Genomic DNA, 22751 nt, shown 5'->3' with positions numbered 1-22751 from the left:
TCCTTCCCTACTTACTTTGACTTATTCTATTTGTCTGTTTAACTCCTGTAAAATAAGGGAGTTTGAGTTTGATGTTGTTCATGGTAATGATTAACATACTGCCTATTGTCATCCTGTATTATAAAACAATTATTTAAAAAAGATATTGCCCCCCTCATTGGTCCCAATGACACATCGAACTGTACCACCCCAGCACTTCTCACACTTCACACCGATTGCATCTTCTTCTTTGATTAGATCTACAGAAGCAATCACCACAAAAGACTCACAACTTCACTAAGATATATCTCCGCTGTCAATAGTGCAGGTAGAGGTTGACCAGTGGATGACAACTGAAACAACTGTTGTTCATCATCCCCTAGCCATCCTCTATTCAAATCCACCAGCACTGGCACTGGTACTGGTTCTGCCGGTGGTGTGAGCAAGCACTTCATTCTCTGTGTTCATTTCAAACATGAGTGATTTATAAGAGGTGTTTAGTTTGGACTTGATCAGATAGGTTCTGCCTCTCCATTGCAATCTCAAACTACAGAAGACTAACGGCCTGATTTAGATTTCGACAGAGGGGCTACTCCGTCACAAGGGTGACAGATCTCCCATTATTTCCTTGAACTCACAGGCTCAAGAGCAGGATCTAAATTAGACTCAAGAGCGGGGTCTAAATTAGGCTAGTGCAAGTGATAATACCAGTGAAGGGAAGACTCCCTGACCCCTACGAGCTAAGCTTCAAGGTAATCTATGAATTAAACTTTGTGTAACAAAACCAATGTTTTGAGCCAGTACAAAGAGGCATCTCACAGTTGCTTCGCTTCAGCCCCCATCCTGTGGTGACACACAGCTCCTGGCCTGTGTATATCTCGTTTTCAGCTGGTAGACACACTGGTTTAACTGTTTTAGAGAGGCCAACAGGCTTGGCAAGTTTAACAAGGGAAATGTCAAACTCTTTGGTTTCTGGATTCCAATCTGGATTGTTGAACACCTGTTAAGAAAAAAAAAAAAATCACAAAACAATAAAAAAATAAAGTATTTGCAGGACTAAAAGGTGCAACACTGCAAATTACAGCATAATGTTCATTAAGATCCATGGAATGAGTGATTAATTTCAGTACGAAATGGTGATTTGTTATACACTTAATAGTGAGAACGAAGATGTGTTAATGCCCATGAATCAATTACAGTTCTTATTCAGTTCATGATAGACATTTATTTGTCCATTTTGGAAGTATCTAAGCATAATTCATTTGAAGAGTTACTTAATCTTAAATCAGTATCATTTGAGAATATAATCTCTGTGTATTCTGCACTTAGGTTACTTGATGTTATTAACAAAACAAATATAGTTTTGAGCCAGTTCCATAACCAATATAAACTAATAAAGTTACACTGCTCTAAATGAAGACAATAATGCCCCATAGACGAGTACAAAACCCTTGACTGAGACCTGAAATGGCATTGCTTAAACAGAAGTGATGCCTGTTAACACATCAAGGGGATTGGTCTGTGCTTGACTTGGGTGGGCTGCTTTGTAGTGCACATCATAGACAACAGAAGGAAGATATACTGATCGTACAAAAGTAACTTTAGGCGGAAGATTAAGTTCAGGATAAAAAAAATAAGAAACTAACGAGTATTCCTGTTAAAGAAGTTTTGGTTTCATCTTCACATCAATATTTTTGTGAAACCTTAAGTGGCTTTATTTTTCAACAACTATTGCTTTATTGAATCTGACACTTTTTGAGTGCACCATCAAAGTGTCAGTGTCTAGCGTCTCTCTAATTCCAAATGCCAGCATGTTTTAATAGCATTGCCAATGGACGTAGTGATAATGTTGCTTGTTTTCCAGCTGAGGGATGAAAAGCAGATATTGTCCTAGTGTCACTGAAAAATATTGATGTATTGCCAGATAACATGTCAGTGGTATCCTTTGCTAGTTAATGCAACGAAGTGATATTTTTTCAGCATGGTATCTAAAGAAAACAATGTGTTTTAAGATGACTTTTCGAAGCTAATTAATGTATCCTAGAAAGAGGGCATTATACTGAGGTTCTGAAACAAGCAACCTTTACTCCATTAAATTCAAAAAGCCATTAACGACTCTTTGCAACTAGGAATTTACAACCCTATTTTCCACTCCTTGCCCAGTCAAGGAAAATGAAAACTAGAATTGCTGCTGAGGTCCAGATGTTACTGGAAAAGAATGTGCTTTCCTTGATTTATCAATCTGGATTCGAGCATTATAACCAAAGCAAACAGAAGTTTAGAATTCCAAGAGCAAATTATTGAGCTGTGTGATAATGATCAGCTTGTAGCCTCGATCCCGTTGGATCTCTTGACACTCTAGAACATGATCTTCTTCTTTTTCACTTAAATCTGGCGATGGGAGTACAGGGCAGAGCTGTAGAGTGGGTCCGTTAATTGTTGACAAACAACATCAACAGATTTAAGCAGTTTAGTTTACTTGGAGCATTATACTTTTGACTTATTTAAGATATCTCTCCCTTGTCATCCCTGCTAATCAAATTTGCATGCTCCCTCTCTCCAGGATTATTTCTGCACATCGTCTGCAGTATGAGATAGATGCTGATGATACACAGACCCTGTTTGATTTACAAGAGAGATCTAGTGATTTGACTCAATGACACATTGTCTGAAAGCTGTGAGAACTTGGATAACCTTTCTTTGGAGTCGCAGATTTACTGTAGAAGTGGTAACTAGTTTGCAATTTCATCTTTATCATGTATCTGCAGTTGGTCCATTATTTAGAACTGCGCCTCTTGCACTGTTACACCACACAGTCAAATATTCTAAAATATGCTGTCACGAGAGGGGCGGTGAATTACGCATCATGCAATCAAACCTTCTGTGATCGTGGATAGGGAAAGAAACCACGTCTGCAATGTGAGATCACATAATCGAAGGTTTACGACGGACAAGAAAGATCATGACATCACAGACCATTATTTTTCGTTAGGAAAGAAACTGCAAAAAGCACAGGTGCAATTCGATGTCATACAATCAAACACTAGCTGTGAAGATACGCGGGGACAGGAGGTTCTCACATACGCCATAATACAATGTCCTAGAGCTGTCTAACAGGACTGACTTAGACAACCAGTAGATGTATTTAGGCAGTGCTTAATTTGTAAATAAAAATATGCCAGTGCCCAAAAGCCCTCCTCTTAAACATGCGGCTGCTGCAACTAAATGTGCAACACAGAGTACTGAGGTGGCGTAATCCTGAAGCCATCTCGGGCCTCTTCAATCCATATAAAGCCACTCCTTGCCCCTTCAACTCACTCTTGCAGCTTTCTGCTTTCTCCCTTTGTGACGCTTTTCCGTTTTTCCCTTTTTCCGTCTTTCCCATGCGTCTTTGGCTGGCAACAAATGTTTGAGGCAGAAGAATAAGCTCCGGCCCTCAACAATAAATGCAGGTGATCAGCACCGGAAACAACAAGCACAAATTAAGCACTGTATTTAGGCCTTTCTCTGAAGGGTGAAGTATCCGAACGCATGCAACCAAGTCTACGCCTGGCTGTGGAGGGCAATGCATGCAAAGCAATCCAGTAGGTGTTCAGAAGTCTGTTTTGATAAACGAACTGGAGTTCACGGGCGTGAGATAATATTCTACACCCAAGCTTGTAAAAAACAGAAACCGTCCCAGAAGGGTCTTGTGGGTTATACCCGCTACAGGTAAAGCAAGAGAAGAGAAGTAAACACTCCTTTAAGGACGAGCATGCCACTGGTTGTAGTTTCTCTTAAAACGCGCTTGTTACAAGCGTCGGGCAAAGGGTTGCTTTTACATGGGTAAAGGCAATCGGTAACTCGGGGTGAGGCTCCCCTGGATTTCCCCATCTTTTTCTCAACTTTTAACTAGATATTACACTGTTATCAAAGCTGAAATCTACACAGTGAAAGTGAAAAACTCGGAATAAGGGTCGAATATAAATAAGTATATTTAGCGGCACGCGGATAAACTGTGACCTCGAGTTATTTTAAATATATTTTCATTAATGAAACGTCTGTATCATGGTTTTCCTGAGTCGATCATGTGGTGCTACTTCCAAATCCGTGCCTTCACTGGGGTCCTCGTGGTGGAGTTCCGGGAGAGGCAAGGGGTGGAGGGCGCACCTACGGGATGATTCGTAGACGGGCAACCCTGAGAAATGCGGGAGACCGCGTTTTTTTTTTTTTTTTTAATATAATCTCGGTGAAATCCGTGGTTCCAGCCACGAATTTTGCCGATATTTAGTAAAATTTTCTTTTAAAACATGTGTGTGTGTGTGTGTGGGGGGGGGGGGGGGGGGGGGGCGGGGATGGGTTCCTAGGGACCCCTGGATAGGGTGACCAGATTTTGAGGTGCAAAAACCGAGACAGGTCAGACATAAAAGAAGGACTGAAGACTTTTCACTCACTTTTATATCTGGCCTGTCCAGTTTTTTGCATAGCTTTGTGAATGTGTGCCTATACATGTGTGTGTTTATATATATATATATATATATATATATACACACACACACACAGAGACACACACACACACACACACATTTACAAGACTACACATATAAAATTAGCTATGGCTTGACCTCCCACCCTGCACCCTCAACCCGTCCCCACCCACCTCTCTTTGCTCCCCACTCCATCTCTCTGCTGGGAGCAGAAGGGGGACTGTGTTGCCTGGCAGTAACAGATAAATTACTTTAATTATTGCATACTTTGTATGCATCTGTTAAAGGAGAGCATACCTTTAATTTATGCTTGTCTAGATAATCTGACCTTTGTACCAAAATCCGGGACATTTATGTAACGATCTGACCTTTGTCCCAAAAACCGGGACATTTGTTTAAAATTAAGAGAAGCGTTGGGACTCTCCGGGACAGTCCTCTAAAAACCGGGACTGTCCAGATAAATCTGGGACGTCTGGTCACCCTAACCCTGGACCAAGGCTAGGGGGTTAGGGAGTACATACCCTGCCCCCTTTTCTTTTTTTACTTTTTTGCCTGAAAACACTTCTTGTTTGAAGTGTTGGCAGCCAATCAGATCTCAGCGGGAGATCACCCTGGATCCACAGCCCTAGATATACAAATTTCTTTTCACTTTAATATCTAAAAAATTATGGCACATATTTGCACCAAATAAGAAAAGAGTGATCTGAGGACCAAATGCTACCTTTTTTGTCAAATTTGGTGTAAATCCATCTAGCATTATGGGCTGCAGACGTGTCTAAAGCCTCAAAGGGATTTAACATGAGAAATACACTTTTTTTTAAACCCCCCCCCCCTTTTTCTCAGCCCGCACTTGACAGGCCATCCCGAAACTTTCTGTGCACAACAAGAACCAAATTGACACTTGTTTTGGAGCATTTTGTGAAGATTCGTCAAAGGATACACCAAAAATATAGGCAAGACTACCAGTAGGTAATACATGGATATATATATTATCTACCGGTGGTCACCAGTAGGTAGTTATAGTTAGGACCTAGTTTATAAAGAAAAAGCTGTTTTTTGTTTGCCTATATCTTGGTGCCGCTTGACAAATCTTCACAACATTTAAAAAAAAAAAAAATCAACAATCACATGAGCTGCTGTCTGGAGAAATTCAGGGTGATCCCTCATTTGGGGGCCAAGATAAAGGGGAGTGAAATTTAGAGAGTTTCCAATGCTAATTCCCATAGAAAAAATTGAACAGCGATAGCGCAAAAACCATTGGACAGAATTACACCAACTTTGGCAGAAAGGTAGCTCTTAGTCCAGAAAAAGTCCCTTTTGTTATTTGGTGTAAATCCGTTCAGTAGTTTTTGAGACATCTAAGGAAATCCAAATTTGTATATCTAGGGAATGCGAAGGATTCATGACCCCTCCCGATCTCGTGCTGAGATCTGATTGGCTGACAACACTTCAGATAAGGAAGTGGTGTCAGCCATCTAGGGACTCGGCATGAGCAGAGTCCAAGAAAAAAAATAAAAATACAATTGGGGCCAGTGTACGAACACCCTGACCCCTTAGCTCTGGTGCTCCCCCCCCCCACACCCCCCCCCCCCCCCCCCCCCCCCGGGCAAAAAAGCTTTTTTTTCAAATGTTTACAGTGGAATCGTGACTGGGTTGCAAATCCATGGTAGTATGATTTAAAAAAAAAAACAAGTGCGCGCTTCTGTGTTTCATTTAAAAAAATCCCCCTGGTGATCCAGGTCCCAGGACACTGTTTTCTTTTTAATAGGGGGGTGGGGCTCCTCGCCTCCCCAGAGCCCTGGGGACCACCACATCCTAGGGGTGTAAAATACCACCCCCTGGGACAAAATTGGTATTTTGAATGTGGGGGAGGCCCTAGAACCTCCCACACAGCCCACCACCTCCCTGTGGCTACAATCGATTATGAGCGGGGAGCCACCTGGTCCCACCTCCGGTGGCCCGGGGATCAACACCTCGCCAGGGCACATACTCAATAATGTAAAGGGAGTCCATTTCGGATGCCCAATACCCTCATGGACCACCACCTTCCCTGGGCTATGTGCACGTGGGAAGGGGGCCGCCGGCCCCCCTGGTGAAACCACAGATGGCCCTGGGGACTGCCACCCCCCAGGGCTCACTCCTGCTATGTCCCAGGTTGCGGTGGTGACCGAAACACGTTTGACAGCAGGGACTGAGTAAAGACGTTTTTGAGCACTAAAGCAACGCGTTGGAGCCTTTGTGTACACATACAAAGGATTTGGAAGAATATTACGAAGTACGCTGACTTTGTTCTGACATGCACTCCAGTTTGGAGCATGGCGGCTGTCAGCAAACTTTGAAACAGAAATATATATATATACATATATATATATATATATATATAGATATATATATAAATGTAGAGTTAAGAATAGAAAAATCTTGCTTTCCCAAAGAAACGTACCTTCACAATATTTTTGCCCTCTATGTTCGTTAACACAATTTTTTGGCCACACAATATTTTTTTTCTTGATATTTTGTACAAACACCTAGAAGTTGGCGTATACCCCCTGAATGGGATAGGTGACTTGAGGACCGATTTTGGCAGTGAGGCCATCCCCTAGTAGGGCAGTAGAGCAAAATACATTGAGTAGATGGATATTTATAGCATTCACATGAAGGTGGTTACTGTGAATGCTTTGTAACTTTGACTTTGACATATGGCTCCATCAAACATGATGGAGCCATACAGCAAACTTACTCTTTTTATTTTCCAAAAGAAAATACCATTTCAAGATTGTCTTTTTGAAACTAAAAAAGAAATGCCCTCCTTGCCAATGCTAGTCCTTTCCTGAGTTGAGGGAAGCATTGAGCAGTTTTCACTTCTCCTCATCGCCAGGGTGTTTTTTTTTCTGGTGATGATAGGCAGAGAAAATTTACCCATATGGCTTCTCATTTAAAATAGGTGGGTGGACATAGAGGTCAGCCTCCGACGGGCCAACTGAGGGTTGTAACCATGATAGTCTCCACCATGATTACACCAACGGTCTTTTACCCTTCTAAATCTGGGTGGCGGACCATTATCTGGTGGTAATGATCATTCGTCACCATTGTGACAGAGTATCCTTACCGCTAAGATATAAATCTGGTCCTTGGTTTCTGGGTAATTAATAAATAGCTCACTGACAAATGCCTCCATTATATGTATTGGTACAAAACAGTAAGGAACAAAATAGATTAACCTCTAACAAAGAGGACACAATTCATTACATGTTGTTAAGATGATAAGTACAAGCAGCAATACCTGTGAGGTAGGTAAACCATATATTAACATGTAACTATGTATGTAATCATAAATACTTATACCTAAATTGTTAAAGTAGCATTAACTAGACTTTGCACAACTCAAAATGGTGCAAATATGTTTATACAACTCAAGAAATATAAGACAAGCAAATCCCCCAAAAATCCTGGTGAAGGATTTCTGAAAGTGCAGAACAGATTCTGTTCCTGAGGCCCATCTTTCCAAATATGTGCAGATAGAGTGGCAGCTCAGATCTGGATGTCTATGCCTTCTTGCAGCCTACGTGGGTCTGATGCATGCAGCTGACTCTGTGGCAGAGACACTGGGCTTGGCCACAATTCCTAGATCTCTGTCATGTGAGCACCACTAAATCAAGCCCTGGCAAAGCCAATAGTTTGCAGCAATAAAAGGCCAACCTGTTTGCTTTGCCAATGTCTGTTTGCATTTTTTCTCGCGTTTTCCAATACATTTGGATGAATGCAAGTGCACATGCATGCATCTGTGTACAAGACTGCCATCTTGCAACTCATTTTAAGATGGCCACCGTGTGCTCGCATGCACATGAAAGTTCCCTGAGGGCCATATTTGTACCCTACAGTTCTTATAAGGAGGATGGCCATCTCAAAACGATAAAGTAAAACTTAAAAAAAAAAGCATGTAGCAATTTGCAGCTCCTGTTCCCTCAAACAAAAAAAGTAAAAAATACATTTGGGGCAGGTTTGGGTATGGGTATCATGTAGGTATTTACACACCCCTTACTACTAAGCTACGGATAAGTAGCGGGTTACATCATGGAATCCCAATGTTAGTGAATTAGTCAGACATAACAGTCATCATTAGCCATGTTATTTCCTCTCATTGTCATGAAATTCCTGATATTCTTCTCGTACCTAATACTGAAATAGGTTGCAGTTTCCTTGCATATTGTTACTTGTACGTGCTCAAGTACACTGTCATTCTTATTGCCATGTACAAGATATTAATTGAAATTCTGATTGTACGACTGTATATTGACACCAACAATATTGAGATAGAATAATATCAAGGTCAGAATATCAAAGGACAAAATAACGAAAGGTAAGTGTACATATAGAGAAGTATAAATTTTCTATTCTTAACTGCACATCTATGTACTTCGAAGATATATGTATTGCATAGGTACATGTATGCGGAGTTAGGGATCGAAAGTCTAGGCTGACTTAATTGTCAATTTCTTTCTTCCGATATTCTGTCCCTGATATTATGTCCCATTGAGATTGTGGCTTTGACATTCAGGGTGCTGTTTGTAGTCTCGTTATTGTGCTGTCCATGGTCTACTTGTCATGCCTTTGTGCATAGGATTTCTCCATCATTTGTAGATACATTCTGTTATATAGAACAACGCAAAGTAACATTTCTTTGCATAATGACCCAAAAAGGGCAATGTATTATGGTCAGTTTCAAAGTGCAATTGGCTGTTCCTCAGCTCCACCAACCAGTCATGTAACTGGCTCTATCTACCGCAATCCTTCTAACCCCGTATTAGACTGGATCTGTCCAAAGCTGACTGACCTCTCATGACTGACTTTACCCCACCCTTCAACATGAAAGACTCTGCCTCAGCCCAACTGATCTGGCATGTGACTTGCTCTAACTCAGACCTACTGGTTTGTCTTCAGACATGCTCTGTCCATACCCCTCTCAACTAGTATCTTGCCAAGTCCCAGAGATCTCAAATGTGGTTGTCTCTTTCCCAGTCCACTAATCCAGCATGGGACTGACTCTGTGACTGCCTCATTTACCTACTATGTAACATTATTCTGTGTCAACCTTGTTAGTCTGCAATGCTGCTATCTCTTTCTGTCCTACAGCCCTGCTAGACATCTGGCTATTGACTTTACCCTGGATCGTGACTGACTGTGTATCAGCACTACTGAAGTGCTATGAACCTGACTCTGTTCCATCCCCACTGACATGCCATTCAGTTGACTGTAGACTTACATTGTCCTTCTGCTCTGAAACTAGTTGTTTTCCAGTACAAATGTGGTTCATATACAGTAGTTGAAATGTTTTGGAGAATACTGAAGTGATTCTCAAGGCCAGATTGGTTCCTTCTAGCCACAATGCTGCTATGCTGGGAAGAATCGGAAGCCCCCTTCAGTGCCTAATGGTGTAGCTTTAGGGAGGGGTCTTGGGGAGTAACACACCCCTCCACCACCTCCTCCCCTCCACATAAATGCATTCTTGGCCTAGTAGTTGGGTCAGGGAGCCCTGAGATAGGTCTGTGTTGGTTTTTCACTGAGGACAAGAATAAAAGACACAACTGTGACCTTTGATGTAAACCAGGAGAGAGACAAAGATATGCATCTGGTGTGAAAATGTGAAACCAGATAACCTGGAATCAATACTGGCATCTCTGCTTTTCTAAATTGTTTGCTCTTAGGCAAACATTTGATTTCACATAACCTTCCTTTTATGGTATTATTACATGTGGAAGCACTTTTGAAAACTTGAGTCCGGGATTTGCTCTGTACAAGCACCTCTTATTATTAATTTAATAAACTATAATGTTGATCCATTTACTATAGGAATCTAGGCCATGTTTAGGGATTACATGACTACTAACATGTCTCTTTGTTTACTAATGGCATTGTCATTGTGAGAGCGAGACAATAATGCTTCTAAATTGACCTTTAAAAAAAGTTTAATAAATGTCTGTCCAGGCAGTGGTATAACCTGATGCACTGAGGTGAAACTTTTTTGCATGTTAAAAAAACACTGTTTGAGTTTTGAAGAGAAAATATCACATTTTTACACTGTGTTTCTTAAACAACATCCATTCCAAACTTCTTCATGCCTGGGCTCGTGCACGGATTCGTAGGGCCAATCCAGGTCTTGACTCGTCTCTTGTTCAGCTCACCCTAACAATTTCCTGGCACACCCACCTCTATTTGCAACTCGGGCTTAGCACATGGGGCAGTCAGTCACTTGAAACAATAAGTTGTAAAAGGGAAGGACTTAAAACACGGAGCCATAACTACATGCACTGATTTGATAACTCTACCATCAAAGCTTCTCACAGCAGAGATGAAGAAGAATGCATGCAGTCAAATATTTATAAAATAATTGCCCCAGAAATGAGCTCCAGGCTGTTGTGTTGTACCTGACCGTAGTCATGAGTTCACAGGGAGAACTACCAAGCCCAGGCGAGAAGGTCAGAGGTGTAGTTTTATGCAGGGGTGTTTGGGGTGTGATTCCCTCCAAAAGCATTTTGGCTTGGTTGTTGGATCTAGGGGCCCGAGTAGGATCTTCAGTCTGTGTCATTTTTTTCAGTATTCCATTGCACTATGAACTTTTAACTTATTTTTAGAGTGGAATCTTAAATATATAGGGCCTGATTCACAGAGTTAATATACACTTTGGAGTAATTTACACTTTTGAGTAAGTTTATTACTATTTTGCTAGTCACAAAATCCAATTGTAAATTTACTCCAAAGATGAAACTTACCGGTCTCCACCATAAACTACATTTTGTAGTATATTCTGTAGGACTACAAAAGCAGTACATTACATACTACAAAATGCTACTCACAAACTGCATTTCTAAAGCATAACTGTTTTTTTTTCAGTAGTACTTTAGAAGTGCATTTTGTGAACCATCTTTTGTAGTCCCTTTGTAGTACTATTATAGTACTACAAAACATACTACAAAATGAAGTTTGTAATTAGCCCCCCAGGCTGTTCAATTCATTGGAGAAATGTAAGCAAATGTACACTTGGATTTTGTGACTAGCCGTAAAGCCAAACTCACTTAAAAGTGTAAGTAACCTTTGTGAATCAGGATCATGTAGTGACTGCTTTCCCAAACAAAGTTAACCTGCACGCATAGATGTGCTACTTCAATGGGTGTATATTTACTAGTTTTTTTAATTCAATTAATTGGCAATAATAGGCTTGGAAAGATGTGTCAGTCTTTTCCAGGCATACTCCCTGCAATCACAGACCCAAAAGGTGATGGGATGAATGCTGGCAAATAGTATAACCAGTGAAAATCTCTTCAAGTAACATGCCAGCCCTTTGATTTTCACCAAATGTGGTACTATCGAAAGATGCCCGCCTAATGCAAATTAATACTGAGCTTGTTGCTCAAGAAAACAGTTAATTGCAGTTATTAGTCATCTCTACCCTTCATTCCACTGCTTTTTCATTTGGGAAATTTGAGATTCATACCCCTCCCATTTCTCATGAGCAAGCTGCGACCCTGTCAGCACCCCTAACCTTTCATGTGCTGATTGGCAGACGTTTGCCCGCAGTAGCAGAAAAAGATGTATTGAGTTTGACAGCACATGTACTGCATGGACAGTTGGCGGGTGGCATTTTAATCCAAAAACTTTTAATGGAATCAATAAGTTTTGGTCAGGGAAGTCTCTCTCTCTCTCTCTCTCTCTTTCTCTTTCTCTTTCTCTCTCCCTCTCTCACTTTCTCACCCTCTCTCTCTCTCTCTCTGTCTCTCTCTCTCTCTTTCTCCTCTCGAAAATGGACAGGGTTTGGGGGGACTAGAAAATGGCAGGGTTTGTGGGGGGGGGGTGTCCCAGCTAGCTCAAGAGGTCTTGGCAGAGAGGGACCTGCTAATGGGGCCTTGAGTTTTGACAATACAAGTAGCAGGAATCTGAAAATGTAACCTAAGTCCTTATTTACATGTTGTGAATTTACATTATTGTCTACATGTGTTGGCCAATCTCACCCATCAGACAAAATGACCTTCAGAAATCTGTTTTCTAAGTTTTCTCACCTGAACTATAGGTACAGTTTTTATGACCTCTATGTTGTTTTCAAAGTCATGTTCTCCAAGAACCACTTGATGTGATGTTCTGAAAGGAAAAAACGTTTCTATTATAAGACATGCTAACACTCAGGGCTTAAAATGAAATGTAAGTGGTTTCCAAAGAGAGAGAAGCATTTTCTGGGCAGTGGAAACTCATTCTGTGACAAAAACAAGGGGTGCCCATTGCTTAAGCTCAATTTTAGTTGTTGACGTACCGAGGTATATGTGAAGGACCTTATCAAACACTAAAGTAGTTATATGCATCACAATTTAAAACAAGCATTGGTAAAGCCAAGAGGTCTGGCATTGGCTGCTAGCCTTTTGTCTTTGCCAAATTACTATTTTGTTTTTGAATTGGGTTGTGTAAAGGCATGCTTTTTATGAACACAAGCAATGTCTACAAGCAAAAAGTATGTATTTTTATATAACAACACATTGCACCAGTTGTAGCTGGCTCTCAATGGGACTACATAACCCTGATTACACGACTGGTGTCACTCACAGATAGGTAAACCAGTGGCTGAAGTGGGCAGATCCTGGTCCTCATTCTTGACTACACCTAAAGTGTCATCATTACACCAATATACTTGCACAGAGTTAAACGTTTTAAAAGCACTAGTACATTTAAATGGTTCATCATTACACATAATGCACCGTAACTTTAAAAGAGTCTCGGAGTCAAGCAAAGTCTTAATTCAACTACGCTGAAGTAACATATCTGATTCTTCCTTTAGCAGGCATTTCCTGTTCGGCATGAAAGCTAGCAGGTAGAAAAAGATTCTGCTGCCAGTCCTTGCTCTGAGGACTGGCACAGTGTGAGGCAAATGGATGATCAAGGGTAAATGGGTAATGACAAATGCCCACTGATGAGGATGTACTGAATTCTCTAACCTGCTGTTGGAAGCATGTGGTCTAAGCCTTGGGCCCTCTGTGGGGCAATTAGATCGGACACAGAGCTGGCAGGTCAACTGCAATAAGGGGTACATGCCCTATCCTGGCATTGCGCAAAGTATAAGCAAAACTTCAGTAATAATGAACACCGTGGATGAAGAAAAAACGCATATACTATATTTTGGGTCACTAAAGGGACCGGGTATTAAATTCAATCTCAGAAGTGCCCTCAATGAAGAATGTTAAGAAAAGTTTTGTATGTGGGTCCTCAGAGAAGGCTAAAGTGTCCTGGGGGATCAGGCAATTGGTTTCAAGGTTACATGTTAAGCCCCTGCAGGTACAGCTTAAGTGAAGGGCTGCTGAGTTCTTTTGATAATGATGTATCCAAGCTTGGCCGCAGTCCAATGAGAAATTGCGACCTAGAAGGGGCAAGAGTCAGATGGCTAGGCATGCAACCAAAGCACTAGGTAAGTAAATCTGTGGATTAGTCCCCAAAGCAGATGTCGTCCAATAACAAATAGGCACAGAGAAGCAAAGAACAATCTGAAATGGACTAGCCCTTCATCAACTGCCTGGCTCTATAGAGTTTACCCAGTCCTCTCAGAATATGAGTTCAGGACAATTGCTCAACTGCTGGTCTTGTTTCACTTTGAAGGATGGAGTGCTTCACAGGCTGGCATCTCAGAAATCCACCTGAATCCCCTACGGAGTGCTTTTTATGCTGTGGCGAATCTCATCAAATGACTGCCAGAGTTTGGTAAGATAACTGCAACACCTGGAGGTGTTAGACCAGCCATCTAACATCAAGATAACAGTAAGAAGACAAAACAGCAAGAACTCTCTTTTGTTCAATGCAGGGGTCTTCTATTCCACCCTAGTTGAAATCAACCAAGCACAACTCCCCCTTCTCTCCAGAAATGAACTCAGGGCCTTACCCTTCAAGCACCACCATGTCATTAAGTAGCCCCTCAGTTATCCCCTGTCCCGGATAATTTCCCCCACATATTCCACATGGACCCTTACTCTCCCACCTATCTGCTAGTCCATGCCCCTGTTGCCATTAGGCATGCACACTCCTTACCCTTGCTGTTAGACCTGAAAGCTTTACGGTGGTCTTCCCCCCAACGTTTTCCTTGCCTCTTCCACCTTTCTAACCTTGTTTCTTCTGGTAATAAGAATCCGTTCACTTTATCACTTCTAACCAGTGTTAAAGTGCTTGTGCTTTCTACTCTTAACATGGTTACGTGGACTTATACCCAATTGACATATTTAATTAACTTCTAAGACAATAGCAAATTGCACTACATGTGCCCAGGGCATGTAACTTAAATGCTACTAGTGAGCCTGCAGCACAGATTACCACACCAACTTAAGTAGCCCTTTAACCATGTCTCAGGCCTGGTATTGCAGAGCCTGTGTGTACAGTTTTACATTGTCACATCAACCTGGCAAAGTAAACCTTTTGCCAGGGCCAAATCTTCCCCTTTAAAACATATGTCACCCCTAGGATAGGCCCTGGACAGCCCAGAGGACAAGCTGTAATGTAGTTAAAAGCTGGACCTGTACTTTTAAGTTTTACATGCCCTGGCAGTGAAACATTCTTAAGTTTATTTTTCACTACAGCAAGGCCTATATCTCCAATAGAACAACAACAGAGTTGTTGTAATACATTTTAGAAGCGTAACTTCCAAATGGGAAGAGAAAACCAGTTCATGCTTGGTGTCTCTGGAATTACAATTTAAAAATTTAACATGGTGAAGTCAGATTTTAAAATGTTATTCTGAAAATGGCACTTTTTGAAAGTTGGCATCTTCTTACTTCAGTCACTTGTTGCCTGCTGCCTGTCTCTAATCACATGTCTGGGGCAGGTGACAGCTGGGAATTGAGTTTTCCATCTACAAAGCCACAGATAATAGGAACTTAGATGTGACCGGGGCGGCTCCTCAGTAATAACAGAGGAGAGTCGCCTCTGTGCTCAGTCAAGCAGAGACAAATTTGTCACTGCCTGACTGAGCCATGTGAATTTAGGATGGGGCAGGCCATGACAGGGAGGAGGAGCGATGGGCACTCATAAGTGTGCATGTCAGTTTGGCTGGTGGTCATAGGCCGGCCAAACTGACATGCGCACTTACATTTCTCCAATCTGGCTGTGTTACACAGCCGGGTTGAAGAAATGGCACAGGCTCCCTGTGCCTGAGTGAGCACCAAACCAACCCACTCAGGCCAATCCAGACACTGCTCTCATGCTTTCTTTAGCATGAGAGCAGCGTTTGGATTGGGAGCCTGTGATTTGTGTCCTGGACCTGGGAAGAGAGGAGCATCACGGAGATGGCCGGCAGCAGGAGCATGTGAAAGGTACTTCTAAAAAAATATTTTTAATCCCTCCCCCTGCCTCCCTTGATTGGCGGTAGCCGCCCCTGGGTGTGACTTGTGCCATCCTGGCAGGATGGGAGTGAGGAGCTGGAGCAGGTCAGGAATGGCAGGACCTCTGTGCACTTCAAAGGTCTGTCTTTAATGTCTTCCTCACTTCAAAGGCACCACTGTGAATAAGAACTGGACTTCAGACACCACTACTTCAGTACACTTCCAGACCTTTGGCTCCTCTGTCAGGAAGAATGACCACTGTGCTGCTGAAGGACTGAGACTGTGCTGCTATCTGCTGATCTCCTACTTTGCTCTGGTGACCATTCACCTGCTGCTCTCTGCCTGGGTGAGAAGGAATGGACCTTCATCACTTGAACCCAGAACACCAAAGTGACTACAAGAGCTAGTTGACTGGCCTCCTGATCTGAAGTCTCAGGGACATAAAAAACTTCAAAACACGCTGCTTATTGATCTGTGAGTCTAACCTGCCATCCTTCTGCCCACTCACACAATCACTTTTCGATCCAGTCACTCATCTACCTAGTGACTCCCCAATAACTGACTCTCCTACTAACATACTCACCCATTCACTGACTCATACACTCACAGGAGGATTAATTTGCATGTTCACTCTCTTATTCACTCACTCATAACTCAAGTAGTCAATCTCCCGCCTTAGGAGTAACTCAGTTGGTCACGCACACTTGTCACTCATTCAGTAACTCTTTGAGGGTTGGCTGCCAACAACGAGCAATAACTCTGTTGGATGTAGACACAAATAATATGTAAAACTGACATTTCTAAGTGCCCATCAATACACAATGTTTGAGTTTTTTTAAATTCCAAATCCATATAGAAAACAATATTATTTGAAAATAACATGTTATAGGAGACTCGGTTTAGAATTACAAAAGTGACCAGATCCTTTTTGAGAGCTGAAGTTATTAAAGGTAATCTGGCGTTCACGAGAGAAATATTAGCATAACTTCAGATGAACACATGGGCCTATAATTAGCTGGGTGTTATTAAATGTTCATAAGTGGCTATAAATATCACATGCACACTCCCTTTTATAGCTGTGATCTGCGCCCCGACATCATTCAGATGCAGGGCGCAATCTCGGTGCCCAGCGCCTCTGATTAACAGGAACTGGGCTGGATGCATGTGATTTGCTGTTGATTCCTCCTGTTAGAATGGGCTTTGCTGTCATTATTGACACTGCAGTAGGAATGGACTCATTTTGCCTGTTTTTACCATGCAGGAATCAATATGAAGCCTTGAATAAGAAAGCAAGTAAATGGAGCTGCTGGGCCGAGAAGGGTGTCAGGACACAGCACTTTGTAGAATAATTATGCTCAGGTCTCTTTGTGGAATAGCCACATTAAAAACCAGGCAAGCAAAACTGCTATTTATTAATACCCATAAAACTGGTCATTGCTTTGTCATCTATGACCATTGTAAGTTTTAATATTCGCGCAGTTCTCTCTTGCCATGTGCAATAGAATGTATGTCGGTATGTCCACCTTCCATCCCAGTTGCAATCAGGTAGTATTCATGCCAAGGGACTGCTCACAGGGACGCAACTCCTTAAACTGTAACAACTTCTTGATTCACGTTGGTGGTCATCGCCATCTCTGAGGTGTGCAGCCAAAGATCTGGCACGAGGAGCTTTCTGGCTCAAAGATCACTGTGCTAGACATGTTTCCAACATTGTGACACCGAGGAGTAAAATGCAAGATGGTGACAGGAGCCCTGGATATCATGCTCCATAAAGCATGTTAATAACACTTTCTTTTTTAAAGTAGTACTTAATGCCAACTTTTTCCCATTCTAGGCACTGTAAACCACAGATGTTATAGCTTCCTGACTTATGTGGCTCAGTTTAACAATCTATGTAAAGAAGGAAGGCTATTTCTGCCTCACCAGGGTTCAAACTCGTGACCAGAGATAAATTGCATTGAGACAGCGTCAACTGTTCTGCTCACTGAGCTATATTGCTGGCTTTGGTATAAAACAAAGTGTTTCCGGGGAAGCAGAGTGGTGAACATTGATGAAAGTACCTGCCTTGGTACAGTATTTGCTGACGTGTTGTTGGTTGCACCCCAGATTATGATATATGGCGTCAGTTGTAAGTTTTCTCTCTACTGTATGTTGCATGACTGACAGCGGGTCAGACCTGAGGTTACACGGCATCAGTCACTACAGCAGTGCCGAGGACACAGTGACACTGGAAGGATCTCCCCAACCCTTGATGTTGCTTCATGTTAGCACCTATAACTGGGCAGGATAGCAGAGCGAAGTATGCACAGCCCAGGCTGCTGTTCAAAGGATTTGCATGAGATTAACAAACCTTTCAAGACTTGGACTTTGATTGCTCTACCCCACAGTGCCCACGTTGTGCTGGGGGACGAATGCAGCAAGCACTATAACAACAGTGGAAGCGCTGTCTCTTGCACCTAATGGGAAGAGTACTTGGAGACAGCAACAGTGAGTGGAACTGAGCCCTGTGGTTCTATGCCTTAGTGGAGGTCGTTCCACGGCATTTTGTACCACCCATGCCACAACACTTTATCATGTGTGACATGCTGCACTTTACTCACCCAACACTTGCCTTAGCTGGCCCGTGCACTTAAGGAATGTTATTCGCATTCACAACTATTGACGTATTTAACGATAACTTAGTAGGTTTAATGCTGGTCACGGGAAGGATGACTGTGAGCTGAATGTTTGCTGCTAACAAAAACGGTGAACAAATCTCCTGAGTTCGAATCATGCCAAGGTTGACTCTTTCTTCAGTCCCTTTGAGGTCGGTAAATTGAGTACCCCACATTGGTATAGTGTTAATAGTGCCAATTAATTATGTTCCCTGGAACTAGCTTAAGTGAGGGCTGCTAATCACTCATAATGGTGATAGATCGTAATGGAGCCAAGTCTTGCTTCCTGAATCCACCTTCTTTGGGTACAGCTGCGAGCGGCCTGGATGGTGTCAGTGAGTGTGGGGAAGATTAAAACTAAACATTACTTACCTGCTGCTGGCCGCTGCCTCCGTGCTCTTCTCCTCCTGTCCCTGATGTCCATGGGGGGTGCACATGCTCCCAGACTGCCCTAGGCCATTGCAGACCCTGCTCTCATGCTGGTAATACCATTACCCAGAATGAAAAAAGCACTGGGATTAGTCTGAGCAGCCTGATTTTAAGCTTACAAAGGGACCGGGAGCCTGTGCCTGTCCTCCTCCTGGCTGTGGAACACAGCTCGGTTTGGAGGCTGCTAAGGATGGATGTTGGTTTGGCTATCCTAAGGCTGCCGGCCAAACCGACATCAGCACTCAGCAGTGCCCACCACTCCTCCTCCCTCCTGCATGGCCCGGTCCTAAGACTGTCTCAACCGCTCACTGGGCTCAGCTGGCAGCCTGCAGGATGAACAATAAAATGATAATAAAATTGTTTTATTATCATTTTATTTTCCATGCTTGGATTTGCTGACTCTCAGGAGTGGGGTAATACCGGAGGACCTGCCTTTGCTCTCAACTATGCCAATACCTTAGAGATCATATAAGGGTGCACGGGCATGTTTAATCCCATGACATTTGAAAGATGCTTGTAAGAGTGTGAATGTAAACTGAGTATCGTTATATGTTACAATTATTCCAAAGCACCTCTCTTTCAAGAACACTTTCTTTAACACTTTCTTAACATTTTCAGTTGTACTGATCCTCACAAATTCAACTGCTGACCACCTTGAGAATACATTAACCATTACCATGGTAAAACACTCTGACTTACACAAACAAACCATGGGGCCTGTGAATTCTAAGCACACTTTAGCATGGGCCGTCATCATTATTTAAGGAGCTCCTTGCCTTACCACCATGTTTAAAAGGTGTCTCACTCTTTCTACATGCCTCACACCCCTCTATCCTTTCTTTTACATCAGTATCCATGCTGGCTACCAAGCTTGTCGTTTAAGCGTGATACGGTGATTGATCGCCCTAAGTGTCCCTTATGGGCATGTTTATTCAATTTTCATTTTACTTCCTCTGGGTGTACATATTTTTCACCCCTCAGAATTAAGGTATTTGTTGAACTCATGCTTAATTCACTTTGCGTTTCATGAACCTGCACATTGGGGCATTCACATCTGCTTCTCTTTACAGCCTTTCTGGATACTTTTTCCACTCCTCAGGTGAAATGCCATTTTCTCTCCTTCCAATGCATCTTCAACATTAGTAATTACACATTGTGTTTCACCATACTGGGTTGGTTCGGTAACATCCACACCACTGACGAGCATCCTAGACAAGCAAATCCATTCGGCTCAACTCTACTTTGTATCATACTTTTTGTATGTGAGAAACAAATGTAGCTAATCTAGCTGAGACTTTGTCTGGCCCCCACCCAACAAGGCAGCAAAATCGTATGTAAAGGTCTGTGGACAGTACTTAATGTAAATCCTACTCCCCAAATATATGTGCAGAAGTACACAGCTCGTCATGGAGTGGCTACTGCTTAACACTCAATGACTACATAATTGCTTTCAATATGATTCAAAGACCTAGAAGCAAAGGCCACTAGACACTCCACTCCCCCTTTGAGTTGCGTTCAAAATCCATGACCAATATTATCAACAGTTAATTTGCTTGTACTGTTTTGATGAATTAATGTCAAAATCTGTGAATTTTCAAATTACATTTTTGATGTTATCAAACGCTATATGTTTCCCTCTTCATGCAAACTCCTCCCATTTCCTTAATAATCATCTACTGGGTTCTGTTTTCTAAGAAAAATTGTGGACACATTTAGCATAATATTCAATTAGGCATATGAAAGAGCATATTTCCTCCTGATCGGCTGAAGTAAATCAAATGGATTTCACTACACCTTCCTTTGGCTTGATCTATTAGTCTGTGATGGTGTCCCCAAGGTACTTGATTTCTATTAAAGGAAACTGGCATGCCTCTTTGTGAAGTCTTAAATAATCTTCCCTTAGTATTTGTAGTGCTTTCACCAAAGTACCATTATGTTCTTCTTCCGTGGCCCCAAAAGTTAGAATATCATCTTGGAAAAAATGAATGTTGGATGTGTTTTTAAATAAACTAGTCATCATACATTGGAATAAACTTGAAGCTGATGGCAAGCCAAAAGGAAGTCTGGTAAATTAAAACACATCTTCCACTATAATGAAAGTTGTTGAATTCTTTCTTGGGGTCAATTAAAACTCACGATAAGCAGATTTTAAGTCTCATCTGATGACAAAAGTATTGTGATTGAGTAATCAGATAATTTCTGGCATGCAGAACCCTTCATCTGTGTGTCACTGGACTGTATAGAGGTGTGTGGTCATACGTGATCATATGTGATCAAATAAACATTTCAGAAGTATGGTATGCGTTGCTCCAGGATGAACCATGAATTCTATGTGTGCACCAGTCACGAAGAAATGTCCTTTTGGTCCATTCATTCTGATGATTTCTTTGCTTTGGATGCACAATAATCTTTCTGGAATTTTATCTTCCTCCTTCACACAAGCCACCCTAGATCTGGATCTGTGCTTGCACACCCTTGCTAATATGCCCTTTCCCAACACATTATTTGACATTCTTTATCCCTCGCAAAACATCTAATGAAGTCAGTCAATTGTGACATACTGCCTCATAGGTAGCGTCTTATATATGCTAGTTTGATGTAAGATTTGGTTGGTTTGTCTTTAGTTCTTTCAGTGAAGTTATTTTATCTTGTGTATTGACTCTTGAAAGATGTTTAATGAGTTATATGCTTTAAAGTAGGAGAGGTTGATGTGATAATACCACAATATTCCACTGGATGATGTTCGGTCACTATTAATCAGAAGAAAAACAATGCAGCACAAGTAAATTTGTCCCAGTTGCTGACCTCCTGAGACAACGCTAAGCACTTTGAAGAGAGTTCCACATGGAAGGCAAACAGATGAAATTTGGAGGCCACCACTGTGCTATTAAATGGTGCAAGCAAGAGTTCCAGTGGTGCTGCTTTTAATGAGCAGGAGATTCTGTGGATGCAGGATCATGGATTAAATAATGATAAAGATGTGTGCTGGAAGGCAGGCTCGTGCTTGGGCTGAACGTCAATCTGGAGCAGAACTTGTTTGAAAAGCCAGTGAAATTAAATCCCAAGGGCAATAAAAGTAGTTCAGAACACAAATGCTGCCAAACAACAATTTGTAGGGCTATAGGAATAGCTATTAAGAAAGCAGAAACATACCTCACAGGGCATGAAAGTCACTAAGGGGCTAATTTAAGAGCCGCTAGCGCCATCTTGCACCACATTAGCGTAATTTTTTTCATGCTAATGTGGCCCAACGAGGCCAACATCGCTGTACCAAATTTACAAAGTGGCGCAATATATGCATTGTGCCACTTTGTAACCCTTTGTGCTACATTATGCCTGCATCAGACATGTATAAAAAGGGGGCGGGCGTTCTCCCATTAGGAATGGCCACAGCCGGATTTCCGGCATCCTTTTGGTGGAAATCCGGCTGTGGTCAAAATACGGCGGATGGCTGGTAGCCGCGGCAGCGGTCTTTTGGCGGCCGTCGCCACTGCGGTAGGCGGTTTTTTACCACCAGTATCAAAATGAGGGCCTTTATTTCTAACAGAAACAGTCCCTTCTTTCAGAATAATCTTATGTTTGAATCCTTGAAATTACCCTAACTCATCTTTAAACAGGTCTGGGAACAAACATTTTAAGTCATCCACAAAACCAGAGTTGCCTACCTCTGATGTGATAGCTGACACAGCTGCAAAAGCATTGGAATCTAACTTCATTCCCAACTATTGCTGATGTGGCCATCCTAAAATGGAATCACCCTCCTTGGCCAAGTAAATCTTACCTTTTGTTCTCCTACTATTAAATTCAATGTCAGGCCAGAAGTATCCTTCCAAATCAATTTTGTGCCCAGAATAACCACCAGGTTGCACGTCTGGGGGATG

General features: G+C 42.1%; 1 protein-coding gene across 1 annotated transcript in view; it reads right to left on the bottom strand.

The window, feature by feature from the left end:
* LOC138299729 (chymotrypsinogen 2-like) overlaps positions 1 to 22751 on the bottom strand; it is a 66582-nt gene that overhangs the window by 11638 nt on the left and 32193 nt on the right. The window contains exons 4-5 of the mRNA XM_069238250.1: positions 12500 to 12578; positions 799 to 979 (exon numbers count right to left, since the gene is read on the bottom strand). Of these exons, the coding sequence (XP_069094351.1) occupies positions 799 to 979; positions 12500 to 12578 (260 nt within the window). The remainder of the gene's footprint in view (positions 1 to 798; positions 980 to 12499; positions 12579 to 22751) is intronic.

The sequence above is a fragment of the Pleurodeles waltl genome, chromosome 6, assembly GCF_031143425.1.
Source record: "Pleurodeles waltl isolate 20211129_DDA chromosome 6, aPleWal1.hap1.20221129, whole genome shotgun sequence".
Lineage (NCBI taxonomy): Eukaryota > Metazoa > Chordata > Amphibia > Caudata > Salamandridae > Pleurodeles > Pleurodeles waltl.
This window is presented reverse-complemented; position numbering and strand designations above follow the sequence as displayed.